The sequence below is a fragment of the Amia ocellicauda genome, chromosome 14 (genome assembly GCF_036373705.1).
Source record: "Amia ocellicauda isolate fAmiCal2 chromosome 14, fAmiCal2.hap1, whole genome shotgun sequence".
Classification (NCBI taxonomy): domain Eukaryota; kingdom Metazoa; phylum Chordata; class Actinopteri; order Amiiformes; family Amiidae; genus Amia; species Amia ocellicauda.
In genome coordinates, this window is record NC_089863.1 from 8,707,723 (window position 1) to 8,728,155 (window position 20,433).

The 20,433-nt window shown below is 37.3% G+C and overlaps 3 protein-coding genes across 3 annotated transcripts; 1 reads left to right on the forward strand and 2 right to left on the reverse strand.

The window, feature by feature from the left end:
• Positions 1-1,352: 1,352 nt before the first annotated feature.
• LOC136768101 (rheacalcin-2-like) lies at positions 1,353-12,745 on the forward strand. Its single transcript, XM_066722155.1, has 2 exons — positions 1,353-1,413; positions 12,387-12,745. Exons 1-2 carry the CDS (start codon positions 1,353-1,355, stop codon positions 12,743-12,745), a joined length of 420 nt encoding a protein of 139 aa, XP_066578252.1.
• Positions 12,746-15,964: 3,219 nt separating this feature from the next.
• On the reverse strand, positions 15,965-16,915 carry LOC136768556 (interferon-induced very large GTPase 1-like). Its single transcript, XM_066722817.1, has one exon. The coding sequence runs from the start codon at positions 16,913-16,915 to the stop codon at positions 16,124-16,126; it is 792 nt and encodes a 263-aa protein (XP_066578914.1). The 3' UTR covers positions 15,965-16,123.
• A 69-nt stretch (positions 16,916-16,984) lies between these two features.
• On the reverse strand, positions 16,985-20,149 carry LOC136768524 (up-regulator of cell proliferation-like). Its single transcript, XM_066722767.1, is given in 3 exon segments — positions 16,985-18,372; positions 18,375-19,682; positions 19,685-20,149. Coding segments are annotated over 3 exon segments (3,072 nt in total). The 5' UTR covers positions 20,073-20,149; the 3' UTR covers positions 16,985-16,996.
• Positions 20,150-20,433: the final 284 nt, after the last annotated feature.

The following is a 20,433-nucleotide window of genomic DNA, read 5'->3' on the forward strand; positions in this document are numbered from 1 at the left end:
GGTGTATTTGACTTTAGTGTCTTTTGATAAATATAAACTAAAGAGATATAGGCATGTGTGTTTATCTGTGTTTGCTTAAATATGTATGTAATGACATGCAATATATGTAAGTCTATACATTTCTTAATTGATTTTTTCTTACCTTTTTATTTTGCCAACACAGTATCATCCTAAGCCTTAATCATAAAACATATAAACTAAAAACACATGGACGTATGTCCATGTGGGTTCAAATCCCACTCTGGGTAAATATTCATTTTTCTTTTTTAATTTACTAAAACAGTATCATAAAACAATATAACCTTAAATATATAAAAAATGTATATTTTTCTTATTTTTTTAATTTACTAAAACAGTATAATCAAACATTATAATCTAAAATAAAATATATATGTGTATTTACAACTTTTATTTTTCTCAAATGTATACAATATAACCTAATATATATAAAATGTTTATTTTTTTAATTTACTAAAACGAATCATTAAACATTATAACCTAAAATAAAATATATATATTTTTTCTTATTCTTTTTTATTTACTAAAACAGTATCATAAAACAATATAACCTAATATATATGTATTTAAAACTTTTATTTTTTAATTTACTAAAACAGTATCATACAACATTATAACCTAATATATATAGTCTCTTTTTATTTACTTAAACAGTATCATACAACAATATAACCTAATGTATATGTATTTAAAACTTCTTAATTTTTTTATTTACTAAAACAGTATCATAAAATAATATTATTTATTTAAAACTTTTATTTTGTAATTTACTAAAACAGTATCATACATTATAACCTAATATATATATTATCTTTTTATTTACTTAAACAGTATCATAAAACAATATAACCTAATATATAAGTATTTAAAACTTTTATTTTTTAATTTACTAAAACAGTATCATTAAACAATATAACCTAATATATATATATATATATATAAAACTTATTTTTTAATTTACTAAAACAGTATCATAAAACAATATAACTTTAAAAATGTATATGTGTTTAAAACTTGTATTTTTTAATTTACTAAAAGCGTATCATAAAACAATATAACCTTAAAAACACCGTTTATGCTATTAAACATTACACCTCCACACCAGCAGGGTGAGGTACCCTTAGACCCTCACCATGATGGATGTCACCCTAGCAAGATGGCTACCATCTTACCAGATGACCTATGACCTTACAAGATGGCCACCGTCCAAGATGGCCGACATCCAAGATGACCTATGACCTTACAAGATGGCAGCCATCCAAGATGGCTGCTGCCATCCAAGATGACCTATGACTTTACAAGATGGCCACCGTCCAAGATGGCCGCTATTCAAGATGACCTATGACGTTACAAATGGCTGCCATCCAAGATGGCTGACAGGGAGGGTCACGGAAGGTGAGGTGGGTCTATGGTACTAGGGAGGGCGGGACTTCCGGCTGTCACTTTGACATAAAGAACCATTATCATTAGTCTAAATATAAATCCATCCATCCATTTTCAAAACCACTTATTTTCAAACCTGGCAAGGGGAAGCCAGCAGGCGTACACCCAGTACAGGACACCAGTCCATTGCAGGGTAACACACACAATTTAGAGAGGCCAGTCAACCTAACCTGCATGTCTTTGCACAGTGGAAGGAAACCAGAGTGACCAGAGAAAACCCACACAGACATGCAGACAGGCCCCCGGAGCCAGGACTTGAACACGGGACACAGGACCTGTGAGGCATCAACACTAACCACTGCATCACCATGCTGCCCTAATCTAAATATAAATGTTAAATATGAATGTAAATGTTAAATATAAATATAAATATAAATGTTAAATGTAAAAGTTAAATATTAATATAAATGTTACATTTATGTTATAGGCTGACCTGACCAGAGGGACTGTATTTGCATGTTAGTTATGTATTTAACTCCACATTTATATTTAAGATTTATATTTAACTTTTACATTTAACATTAAGATTCTGATTTTGCATTTATATTTAATATTTATATTTAGACAAACTATTTATTTAAGAGTTAGATGTTTACTTTGCAAAGCCCATATTTAGGATTTAGCTAAATATTTAAAAAAACAAAATATTAATGCACGTGGAAAAAATGGCTTAAGTATTTACTAAATCTGGAAAAAAAAAAAAACAAGATTTAAGTAAAAAAACAAAGTTTTACATTAGAACTATGGTTCTCATAGTACCATACCACAGTAGGACTGTGAGACAGTGACCTTGTTTACACAGACACACAGGGAAAGAAATATAGTCCTCTGACCGAACTGCAACTGACCTAACAAACAAAATGTGGCTGAGTGAGGGATTACAGCAACCCATGGTTACAAACATCACTCCCAGGGGACCAGTGGAGGTATCAGTACATTTTCTCTGCTCAAAGGGGTTAAAAAAGATTAAAAAGGAATTTACTTTACCATGGTTTGATCATTTGAATGGGCTGTAAACACTGAATCTGCTACTGTTTTAACAGAATACGTGATTTGAATGTTTTCTTCATGGTTGATTTGCAAAATCACTGAGGGATCAGACTATCACTGTGGTCCTGTCACACTCAAGTTGAAGACTTCCAGAGCAAGAGACAGATTCACCACTGAGGGCATCTGAGGACACTAAGAGGTATTTTATATGTTTTTTGTATAGATTTGCGGTTGCTGAGTAGATATGGTAGTAGATATGGTATTGATAGGTACAATGATACAAATTCCCAAGTTTGTTGCAAGATAGCTGTAAGGTTTTTATATTCCTTTTACAAATGTTTCTATAAATCACTATATCTATCTATATACAATTGAAATTGAGCTTTTCAGTGTTGTTTTATGCTCAAAAAGCTGTGGATTGTCTTTTTACCAATTCAGTGCAAGTTGTGTTTTCATGCTTCACACATTTCTTGCCATGTTCAATAAATAAATTTAGCGGTTTGATGAATATATAGATTTATAACAATAAAGTAACAGTTCTATTGATTTAAAAGTTCTTTTTATTATTATTTCTAAATGGCTGTAGCTGGTATTTAAATAAATAAATACAAATGAAATCACAATACCATCTTACCTAGAACACACAGAAATATTGATATAACTTTATTGTTAGTTTATTGTGGGGAACACCACTGGTCAGGACAGGAAGCCGTATTTGGGACAGACTAAAATGAATCAGAAAACGGAATACCCATTGACTATAATTGGGAGAACAGAAGGATCCCACACAAGAATCTTAAAACCATGAATACACTTTCTTTAAAATAACATAATATAAAACATAAAAGTGGAATGACATGGAATGACAGCTGCTTTCTATGGAATGACAGGCCTGGATTATCGAAAAAGCACTGAAAACAGCACAAATAGGTTTGACTGCAAATATATTCTGTCATCTATGTTTGTTATGTTTATCTATCTATGTACACTGCAAGTTCAACCTTATCTGAAAAAATAAACTTTGTAAATGGGCAACTATATGCAAAATGCTGTGATATCTTGAAACAATTGTAATTCACTCTTAATAAAGTGTCTGCATATAAATAATAATCAAGATGAATAAGCAATTAACAGCAATAAAGACAGACGTGTGTGTGAAAACAATCCTATTATGTTTTTAGTGTGTTTTCAGTATTCCAGGCCTGTCATTCCATGGAAATCAGCTGTCATTCCACTTTTTTGTTTTTGTATGAGGTTATTTTAATGAAAGTGTATTTAGGATTTTAGAATCCCAGTCTAGGATTAGGAGATTTAGGCAGTCAAACCTATTAGTGCTGTTTTCAGTGCGTTTTCGATATTCCAGGCCTGTCATTCCACTTTTATGTGTTATATGAGGTTATTTTAAATAAAGTGGATTTAGGATTTTAGCATCCCTGTGTGGGATTTTGAGATCTAGATTGCACTTCTGTTTTCATATGTGTAGTCTATGCGCATTCCCCCACTTTCAATGGACATTCCGTTTTGTCATTCGTTTTATTCTGTCCCTTTATTTTACAGAAACATCTATTTACAAACAGTAAATTGCTATTACGAACGGGATATTGTCTGATATTTCGTCAACATTGCTGCATGATTTATTCATTGTGATCGTATGAACGTTTACCGTTTCAGAGATCAGTGCTAATTTGAAAATTGATATATTGCGTTTTGATATAAATCAGGGATGTCAAATGTTGCGTTTGGTGGGTAAAGCAGTAAATATCACTGGGATTACAAGACATCACTACATTAAAATGTGTATACTATATGAAAATGGTACCCTCTATCAGTATATCCATATCAAGAACCCGAATTATGTGTGTTGGCTTAATTATCACGTTTTGCCACGAAGCTCTTCAAATGTTTGCTCACTAATAGGGGTGTAAAGATTCACACACTTTTGATTCGGTTCAATTTTTGATTGTACTTTTTCTTCACACACCTGTCTCCAAATGAATCTTAACCTAAGCTAATGACCTAATTAAAAACGATCAATTATTTTAACACTGCCAGCCAGTACATCAACAATAACAGGATTAACAGCAAACGAACAGTAAGGGCTTATGAAAAACACTTTACTGGACTAAGGTGTTCTCGATTTGCATGGACACTATGCTGGAGTCGTCATGACTGAATTATAAGGAGCGGTAGAAACTGGCTGAGCCGATCAGAGGACAGACAGACCTCATTCTTCAACTGTGTATCAACACCTGCACATATACATACACACTAATAATAATAATAATAATAATAATAATAATAATAATAAAACACAATAACACTGGCTTTACACAATGAATTATATAAATCGGTAAGACATAATTATAAAACAAAGAACTAGTTATAAAATTAGCAGGAAATTGAACTATTGCATATATCCTGGCTATAGTATTATGCAAAGTGAAGGCGATTTGTATAGCTGTATGCAGTAAACGCGCTTTTCAACACTACGGTGCCCTATAACATGAAATAATTAGCATCAAACAGGTGACTGATCAAACATTGATCCAGAGACCTGGTTTTGCAACATAATCGGGATTGAATTAGAAACTCGCTGAGCCGATCACAGGACAGCCTGACGAGTACGATGGCAGGTGCAAATCTGCTAATACAATAAATAATTACAATAATTATTGTAATTGTAACTACTGGATAACACTGGTGGCTAGATAGTTAGCAATGACTGTCCATATTCATATTAACGATGTTCAAGTGATCTCTACAACATTAATGCACACAATTGTATCTGAAACTTTGGATCTCTCACTGGCACAAACGGTTTTAATTGAAACTTGTATTCCTTATTTTAAACAATCTGATCAATTAGGATACTGCATTTTGTGATATCAATATTTCCTTCATGCACAGAAAAGAACATAAACCAGAGGCATGATCTAGACTCAACATTCAGAGATCAAGGGATTGGCTGACTGTGATTCTGTATAGATTTAAGACACTGATAAAACAGACACTTTTGGACTTTGAGGGATCAAAGTGGGTGAGAGACCAGTTCTTTACAATTGCAATTGCACATTTATATCTGTGTTCTCTTTCTCCATGCCACCCACAGGGAAAATGAACACAGAAAGATGGGACTTTCTCTCTTTGAGTGAGTGCATTTTCAATCTCCAGTATAACACTCAAATAGAGGTATCTAATCCAGGTATTTTGTATGTAAAAACATTTACATAAAAAAAGAATGCTTATCTCTCACTTCAGTCAGTCAATTTCTCTTGATTAGATTTTAACCATTATAAGATTCACTAATGAATTGAAAATGAGTCTCAATGTTATTTATTTAGTCATAACCTAGTGGGAATGATACCTTTTATTGTTGGTAGTAGTAATGCTATTGAAAATATAGTCAATACCTTATAAAATCATATTTTACATCAAAGGCAATATCATTTTATAAAGACTTTTACTGTTTAGTGTGCAAATAGTATATTTCCAAACCAACACATTTCTTTCACATATATACATCTATTTTGCTTTTACTCAGGTTTGCTGCTGTTTTTTCTGAGGTGTAATGCAGGTAAGTTGAGGTAATATTCAATTCATTATTCATTATTCACCCCTACTGCTGCCCTTACTGGTATACTGGATATGTAAAGGCCTGCCAGGATGGTTACTACGTATACAAGATGGTTTCAATAGATTCAGGTAACTATGTTTATTGTACCAGTGAGTATACAATATTAACAAATCTATTTATATTGATTATGGCATATTATATGTTTTATTATTATTATAATGATGATATTTGTTATATTATGGGTGACAAGGATGCAGACGAGACCATTATGTACTAACACTAGGTTTATTTTTTCTATCCTCTAAAACTCCCTCCGGGTTAACCTTTTGCCCCAGAAGTAACCTCCCCCTGGAAGTTAACCCTTACCAGGACATCTCCCCTGTTAAGTAAAGAACATAACTTTTATTTTCTCCAACTGATAATATTGTAACTTTCTCACTATCAACTTAACCTCTCTAACATTTCAATGGGAAGGAAACCCACAAGAGATTAGTTTAATTATTCTCCTTAAATGTCCTCCCCCTCCTCAATAGCAGTGGCAATTCTAGAGTATGTTGGGGCCCCAGACAAAATAATTCCTGACGGTGTTGGTGTTTTCTCCCATGAGAGTGGGGGTGGGGGGGTGGGGGTAACTTCTCCCAGCTCTGGTACAATATCCTTTATCAAGACTGGATATCACTGATAGCTGTGCCCTTGACGGATGTGATGGCATTGGTGCCTCCTTAATGACAGGCTGTGCTGTTGCACTGAGATGCGTGTGGTTCCGACGCAACAGTCCATCTGCAGTTTGCACAAGATATGATCTTGGAGTCTTGGCCTGTTGAAGCACATGCCCATGAGCTTGCTCAGTTGTAATCCACACTTTTTGTCCTGGCTGAAGCTCCGGTAGTGGACAGGCTCGATGTCATCTGTTGTACTGAAGCTCCTGACGTTTCCGTCCTGCACTTTGCAATGCCCTGGTGACCTTCATGAAGCGCATCAAAGATTTCCTTCCACATAACCGTTGGAATCACTATCCTCTGGCCCATCAAGAGTAGATCCCCCACCATATTAAAATCCTCCTTCACCTGCCAGAATGGAGTCAGCTCTGGTGGGACCCCTCTTTTATCTGGCCAGCCTGTTTGACAATAATTAATTGCTTTGGTGCAGATTGGGTCAGTTTTCTGAGCTATCAGGACAATAATGATGATCATTATTTGAATTTAATCGGGGGTTTTGCAGTATGTATCAGGGGTTCAAAATCCTGGTCCAATCACTGATACTGGGAAGACTAGTTTATTTATTTTTTTGTAAACAATAATTAATTTTATTGGGTAGTTAAGTTCTCAGATGGAGCTACAAGAGATATTGTAGCCCCACAGGGCTGGGCCTATGGACCAATTCACTCATGCTGAAATACTGAGAAGGATCATAGTTTTCACCGCCAAGTGTGTGTATGTATGTATGTAAATCTGTAGTTATGTGTGTATCATTGTAATTATGTTGTTTATTTATGTTTTATATTTCTGTAGGCCATAGCAACTGTGCTGCATCAGTTTGTGGTCCAAATGCACAATGTAGTGACACTAATGGAAGCTGCTACTGTGATCCTGGATACAGAATTCTCTCTCAAGTCAAGAAGTCAAGTAGCATCTGTGAGGGTGAGAATAGTATTTGTTATTAAATAAATAAATAAACAACTAAGAAAAATCTTCATAGTTATCCATCGCATAGAAAGTGTCACCTGAGCGTTCCGGTCAGACTGACTGCTGGGTCCTTTTCCTTTTTTGGGGCTTGTCCTCAGTCATTCCTCTCAAGCCACTGGAATCCAGCTCCCATTAGGACCTTCCCACTCCCCTGGATAATTTCCCTTTGTTTTAATTTGCCCTGGCTTCTCTGCCTGACTGCCTCATTGTAGCTCTGCTGTTGCCTGCTGTCTCTCCCCAAGGCCTATGAGCTCGTCTGCCCTTTCCAGAATCTCCCTGACTGATGGTCTTTTTATGTAATAGGGGAGAGCCAGGAGATAGTTGACCACAAGTCTTTCAATTACTCCTTTGGCTGCCAGCAGTCAAGCAGCCTAACAGCTCTCACAATTCAATTTGCAGAGCCTTGTTGCCGGCCTTCTAACTCACACTATATCTGTGTCTGCCTATGTTTGGGCCAAGCATCCACTTTGCAGAGCAGTCTCTCAGTCATAGTTCGGAAGCAGGAGACAAGATACATAATCATGTTCGTTTTCCAGTCCAGGGCAGGTAGCCAAATCAGGTTCTCAGCACAATCAAAGGTCGGTATCCAGTCAAACCATCAATAGCAGTCACGGTTTGCTCTGCTCAAAACCTCTCCCAGCACCCACATTGCAATGCGTCTGAGCGTGCTTTGTTCTCCTATATAAAATACTCCTGGAGGTGGATCCCTGCCCTTCTTATATAGCACCCTTCACAGATGACACCCCACACCATAACAATTAGTAATAACTTAGGTTAAAACTAGGGAAGATCAGGTCAATATAACTAAGCTGATGAAATACAGATCTCCATCATGACTTGCCTGAGTAAAACAAAGAAAGTACAGATGCTATCGATGTATTTTCTTTGCAGATATTGACGAGTGTGCATACAGCAACCTCTGTGGTCCCAATGCAAAGTGTACGAACATACCTGGGAATTACAGCTGTGCCTGTGACACTGGGTTTGTGGCCCCTACTACAGACACTACACAGATAAGCAGTTCAAACCCATGTAGAGGTAGTAATCTCTTTCATATAAATCAACAGTGGGGTTCCCTGATGTCAAAATAAAGGCTTACAGTGGCTCTACATAGAAAGATATAAACCATACATGTCACAGGCCTCTCTTACCAGTTTTCTGCAAGTCTTTTGCAATAAATGTCTTGTTTTGTGTTTCTCCTTATTTTGTTCAGTGTAACATTCCTTGGAAGAGAAAAGCTCGATTCATTACACTCCTTCCTTTTCTTCTCTATTCTCTCCTTCTTCCTTCTTCCTGCTTCTTTTTCTTTTTTATTCCTCTCTTTCTTGTTCAATTATAAATATAAAAACTATTTTTTCTTACATGGAATATCTTGTCACCAGGATGCTTACACGTAAAAGGTTGTGAAGATGTGGGTAATGCTGTGAAAAATGTCAGGGAAATCTATTAAAACCGTAATTAAAATAATAAATACTGATTTGAAGTCTTGCTTTGCTGCAGATATCGATGAGTGTGCAAACCAAGTGTGTGGTCCTAACACACAATGTATTAACACTTTTGGAAGTTACAAGTGTATCTGTGACACTGGATACAGTCCTACACCTGGAGTCCCAAATAAAAGTAATTCAGACACCTGCCAAGGTAATTGCAGCATCTTGTGTTTGATCAACTGTGTCTCTATTGTTCTGGAATGTGCACTTGTTTTAGTTGAGTTAATATCATTTAACACATTTTTTTTTTAGAAAAAATACAAATATCTACTTTAAGGTGCTTCTAAGCTTTTTTCACATTTGTTTCCTGAATGAAACATTCAAAGCAAATGTAAATCCACACAGAAATAAATTACCACAAATGGATAGCAGCATTCAGTGGTTCAATTCGTTTAAAAAATATACAATTAAATACACTTGCTGATTTGTTTCAGTGATAAAAAATTAGATTAAACAAATTTCTGATCATGCTCAATGATACTTCACAGATATTGATGAATGTACACTATCTGAAACAATATGTGGTCCCAATGCACAGTGTAACAACACCGCTGGGACATATAACTGCTCCTGTAACAGTGGATACGCCCCCCCCAATGGAGTCGCACTGGTCAGCAGGTCATACACTTGTGAAGGTAATATATGAATAATTCCAGATCACTGGGAACTGATGGAATCAATTCTGATGTTGATTAAAAAAAAATGTATTTGTATACTATTTAATATATTGTTTTATATTTTGGTGGCGTATGAGATCAGTGAGGCATAACAATAAGAAAATGGTTATAACTGCATTAGAAATGTATTAAAAAAATAAAGACCATCCTCAACACCATATTTAAAATGCATAAAACTTCAGCAGTGGACAACACCAACCACAGTTCACTGAAAAGCCCAACACCAAAATCACAACTACTCCAGAAGACTGTGCCCCAGATATTAAAATGAGTAAATCACATTTATGATTAGAGGAATAAGTACAGCTTGATCTCAATAACAACTCTGATTCTCTACAGACATTGATGAGTGTGCCCAATCCCCATCAATCTGTGGTCCCAATGCACACTGTATTAACCGTATTGGCAGTTATAGCTGCATCTGTGCAACTGGATATGTTCCTCGCCATGGAATTGTCCTGACGAGCAATTCAAACCCCTGTGAAGGTAAGAATGGATTAATTAAGTATTCATACTGTTGATTATCACTGAAAATAATATAGGGACCAGATTTTAGTAAGCACTAGGTGAAGAGACAGCTCACTCATTTGTATGACATGCCTATATTGTAACCAGTGAATAATTTGAATGATCAGAGTGTTGCACACATTCTGAATTGCATTTACAACATAAGAACATAAGAAAGTTTGAGAGGAGGCCATTCGACCCATCATGGACGTTGGTGTCCATTAATAACTAAGTGATCCAAGGATCCTATCCAGACTGAGTTTAAATTTTCCAAAATGTACAGCTTCTACCACATCACTGGGGAGTTTGTTCCAGATTGTGACACCTCTCTGAGTGAATAAGTATCTCCTGTTTTCCATTTTTAATGCCTTGAAGCCCAATTTCCATTTGTGTCCCCAGATCTATGTGTCCCTGCTGATCTGGAAAAGCTCCTCTGGTTTGATGTGGTCGATGCCTTTCTTGATTTTGAATACTTGGATCAAGTCCCCACGTAGTCTCCTCTGTTCCAGGGTGAAAAGGTTCAGGTCCTCAGTCTCTCAGTAGGACATTCCCTTCAGACCTGGAATAAGTCTGGTAGCGCTCCTCTTAACTGCCTCTAGAGCAGCGATATCTTTCTTGAAGTGTGGAGCCCAGAACTGCACACAGTATCCAGATGAGCTCTAACTAGTGCATTGTACAGTCTGAACATCACTGCTCTTGCTCTCAATTCTACACTTTTGACAATATACCCTAACATCCTGTTTGCCTTTTTTATTGCTTCCCCACATTGTTTGGATGGAGAAAATGAGGAGTCCACATAGACTCCTAGGTCTTTCTCATATATTACATCTAGTTATATTCCTCCCATAGTGTAATTATAGTGGACATTTTTGTTACCTGCATGTAATACCTTGCACTTGTCCACATTGAATTTCATCTCCCAGGTGTCAGCCCACAACTGAATATTATCTAAGTCCCTTTGAATAACCTGTGCTGCCGAGATTGTATCTGCTGAGCCACCTATTTTAGTATCATCTGCAAATTTGACAAGTTTGCTAAATATCCCAGAGTCCAGATCATTAATATAGAGAGAGCAAATGCCCTAGTACTGATCCCTGTGGAACTCCACTAACAACCTCACTCCAACGCTTGCAGTTCCCAAGTGTGGAGGAAAAATATAGAAATCCTATCCTGCCTTGGTGTGCTGTTACTCCTAACTTGGTTATCAGCAGCTCACATTCCTTTCTTGCAATTGATTATTTGCAAAGTACCTTCCAATGCAACTGGCAATGTAGAGGTTAATGATTATTATTCATGAGTATTGATTATAATATTGATAAGATGGGAAGGCTTAGTTTAGAATGCCAATGAAATCACTGCTAGTTATTAGAAATGACCATTCAGACACTGTTTGTAAAATGTTAAGGCCCCTGGGGCGTATCTCCCAGAGGGGGTGTAACATTTTTGTTCTGTCTTAAAACTTTTGGGGTCATGCAAGCCTAAAATCCTTTGAGTTTTGTGTTGCGCTGTTCCTCCCGTGCACATAAAACATTCTGATTAGAACTCTCGACTCTGATTAAAACTTTCTTCCACCACACAAGGATCTGTCTGGTTCATCTGTAGTCAATAGTCATTATTTTTGCCAAGTTCTGCTTGACTGGTTGTCCTCAAGCCTGAGAAAAATGTTCATGCTGCTGGTTAAAAGCTGCAGTGTCAGCTTTATGAATCAGTTATTGGGTTGCTTTATGTCAGGATTTATGTCCCTTACGGAGGGATCTCACTGTCAATTTCAATAGAAATGTGTTACTTTTGTAAGTAAACAACACTGATAATTATTTGGGTTTCCCTTCCACCTGAGCTCTTAGGCTTTCTGTTCTTTTTAACTGAACTATATGCTTTCAATAAATAGATTTTTGTTGAGTGATCAGAATAAGTATGGAGTGGAGTGAATAAGTGGATGGCACTCAAGTTATAAAACTATAGGTAAAAAAAGACCTGTTTTCTCTTGTCCTTGGTCCTCCAGAAAGGAAACTCTACTTTGTGAAGGAGGGCCGAGACTGGAAGGAGGCCCTGCAATATTGCCTCACCAACCACACCAACCTGCTGAGCATCATAAACGAGAAGCAGCACCAGCACCTGTTGGATAAGCTGAACAATGAAGCTGGGCCTCCAGACATGGTATGGCTGGGCCTGAAGAAGCACATGGCCTATCAGCACTGGTACTGGACAGATGAGCATCCACTGCAATACTCGCACTGGGCCGAGGGGCAGCCAAGCTACCCCATTGATGAGTTGTGTGGGGCGGCACAGCGAGTCTCAGACAAAGACTATCAATGGCATGACACCTGCTGCTACCAGAAGCTTAGCTTTGTCTGCTACTAACTTGGACTATAAGACACTTCACAATATCTTGATTTGCTTATTTATGTATTTTCCAATTACTATGCCATACTGAAAAATATGCAGTTCTTCGATGGTCTTGTTTAATAGCACAGTCTCTATATACATTTAATTTGTATGAAAATTCCCTTAGTAGTTAAGTCAAATTCAAAGAATTAGACTAGATATAATAAGTTGCATGCAATGTTGTGGTGCCAAAGTGATAGCTGCAGGTTTAGGATGTTATTCAATATTTGTAGACTGGAATGTTTTGGCTGTTAAGGGTTCTTGTTGCAAATATTTTTTTCTTATTTTACCAGCACCTGAAGAGTTTTTGTATCTGAAAAGTAGTAATGAAATTATAAATTGTTACCATCTGTTGACTCAAAATTGATTGGTTGGTGGCAGCCATTTTGTTACTTATCACTTGTATTTATGTTTTGAGCATTATTTTGTCTGTATTAGGCTTTTAGGAGACCCTGTATCTCGTCAGGACCGCGAGGCCCATTGACTCCCTGGTTACAAGCAGTTATACACATACATATAATACAATCTTCACTAGCAAACATACCCAAAATAGTTTGTTTAAGCAGCTTGGCAAAATAAAAGTTTAAATGAACACTCAATAACAGATATGTAAAATCATTACAAAAGAGAATTATAAATGTAAATGGGAGGACATTACAAAATTAATATAATAATAGAACAAAATTCAAAAATATATGATAGAATATTGAAAGAATAACTTCTGCGCTGTTCACCAATAAATTGTATGAATGGCGTAATATGGGGGAAGTGGCTGTAATTATGTATGTTATGTGCACCACATAAAAAAAACAGGTTTGCAACACGCAAAATAACTCATAGAAAAGGACGGGGTTAACTCTGCTGACAGCACCAGCCCAGTGGACAGCACCATTCCAACACACAGTCAACAATGGGAAGTGTGGAACGGTCTCTGGTTTTATATATGGCTGAATGTGTGCTGCACCAGAACACATTCCTAACAGTCATTTCTTTATTGAATGGAAATACATACAAACATAAAGACATACACACATAGGAAACATGGTTAGTAGCTACTAGTAGTTAGTAGCGTGTTCCTGGACATTTGGACAGTAATCCTGCACTGTACACCCGGCAACAGCAACCCTGGCAAAGATATGCTGATAAGGGTGTACTGGCCTCACACAGACACACATGAGCATATGTAACCAGGAGTGCATAAACTTATCGTAGAGCCATAGAACATATACTGTACATATACATGTATTGGTATATAAATACATACACATATCTTTTCATATTTATAATTATATATTGTTTTCTTAATTTATAAATTCAGTCATATACAACTAATCAGTACAGTTGACTGCAGCAGCTGTATACTATTTAAAACAGGTTTGACATTAAAGCTTGCATCTCCATTGGCATAGTGGTTAAGAACTACCCAAGCGAGCCAAGTGTTCTAGGTTTGATTCCAGATGTGGGAAAGTTATGTCTTATGTTTTTTTCCCCTTATTTTCTGAAGTTAATCGGTATCAGAGTAAAATCAACAGTTTATAAGGGGAGTAATCATGCTTTTACATAGCTTCTCTTAATTAGAATTGCATTTCAGTAACATGGTTCAGGGAATTGAACTAGTAGCAAATGTAAGACAAAGCAAAGCAAATGAACTAACTGTTATCCAGAGTGCATCATTTATCGAATTCAGACAAACTAAATGTAAGTAATCAATAGTAATACAATAATAATAATAATAATAATAATAATAATAATTATAATAATAATAATAATAATAGGACATGCAGATATGTGTAATGACAATGCTTATGTACATTTTTTTAAATAATAATCATCCATTAGCTTTGTTAGAAGAATTGTAAGCACAGTATTTTCAATAGATAAATACATTCACTTTCTGAGTGGATAGCATTAGGGCTACAAACCACTGCAGTAGGTACCAGACACAATAATGTACATAATAGCATTAAGTTTGACTCTGTGTACGCGTATTATCCTGCAGTAGACTGCTTTCAAAGTTTTGTTCAGTGGGCTAGACACTAGACTGCATAAAATGGTAAATGCAGCAAAGGGATATATATATATATATATATATATATATATATATATATATCAAAGGACCAAGGGAAAGACTAGGGATGCTGGGACATTTGCTCATGCTGAGTAATGGAATGTCTGGGATGCTTTTCAGAATTCAGGTGATAGTGATCTCTGGAGACGACATGGGCATGTGTTGGGTGAATATATGACATATAAAGCAGATGATCAGAAAAATAGCACAACAAATCTGCTGTACTGCAGGTCTTATTAACGTCTCATATGTCCTTCTTTTCCACTGGATTCACTGAATTTGCCTTTGAAGATCAAAGTGAAAGCAATTGATCAAATTTGTTTCTTTCCTATTCATTAGCCTGGATACACATAGTCATATGTTTGATCTTCAGAATAATGATAATGCAGTAGAAGCCCAGTAGTAAGGCTACCTCTCTCCCATGCAGATGCCATGCATTTCTTGACTAGGTCATTGTATGTCAGATATCTCTTCTCTTATTTGTGCACCATTCTCCCAATTATATTTCACACTGTAACCACTCTCCATTAGCCCCTGCTGGGTGAACCTATTATAGTATTTTTCCTATTTTAAAAACATATGCCAAGGTAAGACAAGACATAATCACTCAAATGCAGATAATGATCAGTCATCAGGGTCCAAATTTGAAAAACACATTGAATTGAATTGTGTCACATACATGAGCTGGTTTATTTCATGTTGAATGATTCTTTCAAGCTGTTCAATGCTTGTCCTTTTGTTATCTTACACCAGTCTTGCGGGATATCAGCAGGTTTAGCATCATACATTTCTGCAAACATTCGGTTAAATTTAGCAAGCACATATTCCCAGTAATCTGTTGCCTGAATGCTTGTGTCTGGTTGGATATTCCAGTCAGAGTAAAATGTCCGATAATCCTTATACGGATGCCACTTTCCCTCCGTACAACCGTTTTGGAATTGATTCTCACTGTACACATCAGATGAGCAAATTTCACACACAAGTTTACACGTGTTAAGACCCCTGTATGCACCGAGCCCCTGAGGACGGTATATAGAAGTCCAGTGGTCTTTGTGATCTTTCCCTCCTGCTTCACAAGGAGCTTTGCAAAATGGGCATTGTTTCCCACAGCCAAACACTCTCTTGAACAGCTCGTTCTCTGGTTTGAATGGCAGATTGTGAAGTTTCTTCTCTATATCACTTTCCTTATGAAACTCAGCACTTATACCCTGTTCCATTTCTCCTACTACGTGTTTAAGACACTGAGAGAACGCCTCTGTGTTTGCATTGTTTAACATCATCACTGCTTATAACCCATCACTGGCAATAACAAGTTCCTCTGCCAGATTACTGCAAATGTCTTGAATATATTTCCTAATGTTTCTGCTGTCCTTACAATGTGATCCCTCACTTTGTCTCTTCTGTGCATGTGCAATTGCTCCCTTTATTTTGTGTATTATCTCTTTGAGATGTCTCTCTTCCAATTCCACAATGCTGTTTTCTGTTGAAAAACGCTCTGTGATTTTTCCAAAGATCCATTTCTTCACAAAATCTTCATAGGACTGAATATACTTCACATAGTTTTCAAACTTCTTTTCTGAAAGCAGCTGTTTCAGAACGGAGAACTGGAAAAATGACCAGGTGCTATAATCTACAGAGCTCTTTCCCATAAGCATTTCATCCACAATGTCTGGACCCAAGCATTTGGTGACATACGCCCTTACTGCAGGTCTAAGGCAGAGTTGAGTAAACTCTTCAGCTTTCTTCTGGCACTGGTCTCTTTCATGGAATAGATCCTTGAAGTCTGCACAGTACTGTTCCTTGTACTGCTCCAGACAGAGTCGGGGGTCATTGACTTTAATGAAACGATCATGCATCTGCTGAAACGCTCTTGCTGCGATCCCACAGATGTGCAGCTTCATACAGGCTTCAAATCGGTCACTGGTTTCTAGTTCCTTGTTGCTCTCTAGCCTCTCATCAATCATGTTTAACAATTCTCTAATGTAAGTGTTATGGTAATCTGTTCCAGTTCTTACCTTGTCCAAGATAAACTGTCTGCACTGTTCTGTTATACTGTCTGACATTTGTTGTGTTTTCATAGTTTGTTAATCTTTTAAAAAAATAGGAAATATCTTCTTAAAGAAATTCTTATGTTTGGTATCCTTAACAACAAAAGCTTTTCATCCACATTGATATAAATGTTTGACTTCATTTAGCATTTCGTGCACTGAACCTCCCTGCCTTACTAAATTAAACCTTAATTGAATGAATGCGTCCTGTGGAACATCTCGTCTTTGCAAGCCTTTAAAGGACAGCTCAGACACTGTCTTCATCCACATGTTTTGAAATTCTTTATCCAAATCCTCTTCTGAAAAATCAGCTTTGACCTTCCTACAGCGGTCAAGTAACTCCAATACCTTCCGTTTCATTACAGCTGCATGGTTCTTTTTTATGTTGTCTAATTTCTTCATTCCTTTCTGAATTTCAAAAGCAGCCTCAAGTGTGTTCTTCAATGAGATTTCAATTTCTCTGCAGAGGCTTTTGGCACTGTTTACAAAGTCTTCTCTGTACTTCTCCATAAGGTAGATGTGGCCCTCCTGTCTTTCATAGTATTCAGCCAGGTTGTCAAGGATTTCCTTTTCTCTCCTTTTAAGCAGTATGGCTGCCTCACATTTCAATTTGTTCAGAAAGTCATCAATGTTTGAGGGCTGGGGTTGTAGAGATACTGTCCCAAAGTTAGAAATCTTTGTTTCTGCATTTGACTCCCATGTGTACATATGCTCTCTGAATGACCATTCCCATTTATTGAATTCAGTGCACAGCTTGGAATAAGCGTCTGCCACTAGGCTGTTTCTGAAGCTGAAGATGAAATTCTCATACTTCACTGCTTTCCACAAACTTCTTGTCCATTCCAGGAATTCTGTGATTTGGTTTGTGTGGGCTTTGTTCTTACACTCTTTGAAAACTTCAATCATGTTCCTTTTGAACTCACTCACTGATTCGCTGTATCCTGCGTTCACTGGGGCCATTGGGGGATTGCCATGCCACAGGCCTGGGATGTACCAGTTGTCTCTCTCTGGATTGTACTCCATGACATCTGTGGATTTCCTGTTGGATCCCTTCTTTTCCATTCTGGCTGCTGCTTGTGTCATCTCATTCAGCTGTTCTAAAAGCAGTTTCCTGTCCCTCATGTTCTTGTCATGGGCCGACACATCTGCCACATTCTGGTGCACAAACTGACATTTTGGTTTCTTCCCCACTTCCTTCATTCTAAGAAAGGCATGGACCACAATCTGTAGGATGTCCTTCATTTCAGTGGAGTTTTCCATGGCTATGTTGATTATTGTTATGTCACTTAACCCAACCACCAGTGTTGCCAGTTCATTATCATGCTCGTAGCTGTCAGCCAGCTGTGCCAGCTCTGGAGATTTCAATCCTTCAGTGTCGATAACCATAACAAAGTCACATTTCAGCATCTTTTTAAAATTGTCCTTGACTTTAATCAACAACATAAAGGCACCTCTTGTGCATCTGCCACTGCTGACAGCAAACTGACACCAAACATTGTGTTGAGAAGAGTTGACTTCCCGGTACTTTGGACTCCTAACACGGTGACAACTAATAATCTGCTGTTGGACTGCACTTCATGATGGAGTGCAGTTAGAACATCTGTCACCCATTTTATAGGGATATTGGATGCATCTCCATCCACTAATTCAAGAGGGAAGCCAACCAACAAAAGCTTAGCACACAATGTAGGAAGGTGTTGCATTTGTTGTTGATAGGGGTCATTGGAAGGGAGGGAGCTGGCTGCTTCATACAGCTGACCCATTTCTCGTAAGAAGTGTTCAACCCCTAATGAACTGTTTGAAATCTGCTTATCCAGGTCAGCAATTAGGTCTTTGTTTTCTGAAGAATTCTGACACACTTCTCTGTACTTCTCCCGCAGGCCTGAAAGGTTTTTACGAGATAAAGCATCCAAATGAATTCTCATCCACTTGAGAAAATAAGTCCGCTCAGTGATTGAACTTGATATTCCTGCTATGAAACATGTCATGACTTCAGTCATGTTGTAACTCGCTTGCTGTTTTCTCAGTTGTTGCTTCTTATTCTTAAGTTCACTCTTATATGCTTCAATGTTTTTATCCCGTGCCTTTTTCAGTCGGCACTCCTCCTTCTCTAACTTTGCTAGTTCTTTCCAGACCTTTCCTTGCAATGGCAACTGTCTGTTCTTGTACTTCGGGATGTCAGATATGTTTGATGTGATTGCATTGGCTTTCTGCTTGGCCTCTTGACATTCGGGACAGTCTTCATCTACAGGAATCCCTAATTCATGGGCCACTTCAGACATACTTTCCACTTTCACTTTGGATGGGCTCCTCTGAAGGACATTATTCACAGTGGAACGCAGTTTTTTGACAAATTCTGCATCATTCATCTGTTTACTCTTGATAATGATATTGCTTGGTTTTAATTTTAATTCTGAAGCAATTTTTTTCAGAGACTCTGCACTGAAGGTCTTACATTGTGAATTTCCTACCAAAAACAGCTCAGCTTTCATTTGCTGGGGGGTCAGGAGTTTGTAGCTATGCTCTAAATCATGGAAAAATATGAAAACTGCTGTAGAAGTTTGGCACAAAAAGGAATATTGTGTCTCAAAGGAACTGATATCACCTCGGAGATTGGCCACAGCTACAGGCTCTGTAAAGATGTCTATGTTTCTGTTTCCACCTGGCAAATACCAGCTTATTTCTACCAGAATGTCTGAAATTCTACAAGGGCTGTCTCCAAACTCCATGTCATGATGTACAAAGGTATCATGGTATTGTTGGGGGTTGCTCAAGATCTTGTTCAAAATGTGCGACTACAATCACCCAGTCTGACAAAAGACATCACTGGGAGATCAGTGAGAACTATATTATCTTCAACAAAACCTCTTGTGTCTGCTAAGGAATGGGGTCTGAACTTCTTCACAATGTCCCTCATGGCCCACAGCATTAGCGTACACTGCTGCTTATCACAGTTGGGGAGCAAGAGGGGCACAGAAAACTGACACATTGACATCTTCAAAACCATCTCCTGCTGAAGGAAACTGTCAGCACAGAGGAATAGAGCTGTTATAATGTCCAGGGGATTAATTACATTACTGCTATACAGGTCAACACTCAAGTGAGCCAGAACACTGTCAATATCTTGGGGTGTTTCATCTGGGTTAGAAGTGGCACACTTGGCATTTCTAGCTGTGACATTGGCCATTATAAGTTTTTTTAAGAAGCACGAAGGAAGAGATGTCAGAGAATCTGTCGGTTCATATGTAATATTCGTCTCATCAATCTGAAGGACAGTACTCAGTGTTAGTTTATTTTCCAACTGATGCTCCAATCCCAAGGCATGTAGCAGGTCTTCCAGACAGGTTTCTGTTAAGAAAATAGAATACATTTTTATTAATTTGTTCATTCATTTGTTTAGTTAGGCTCGAGAGGATACTAGGGTTTTATGTTTCTGTATGTCCAATTGTTTTGATCATCCACACACTGTATAATACAAACATGTCTTTTGCACCCTAACCCTGCTCTAGTGTTTCCTGAACCCTACCTTCACAGCCCAGATGTCATGT

Coding starts and splice junctions, on each gene's coding strand:
- LOC136768101 (XM_066722155.1), top strand. CDS start 1,353: ATGACCTATGACGTTACAAATGGCTGCCATCCAAGATGGCTGACAGGG. Junction 1,414..12,386: donor GACAGGGAGGGTCACGGAAG/GTGAGGTGGGTC, acceptor TTGGTCCTCCAG/AAAGGAAACTCTACTTTGTG.
- LOC136768556 (XM_066722817.1), bottom strand. CDS start 16,915: ATGAAAACACAACAAATGTCAGACAGTATAACAGAACAGTGCAGACAG.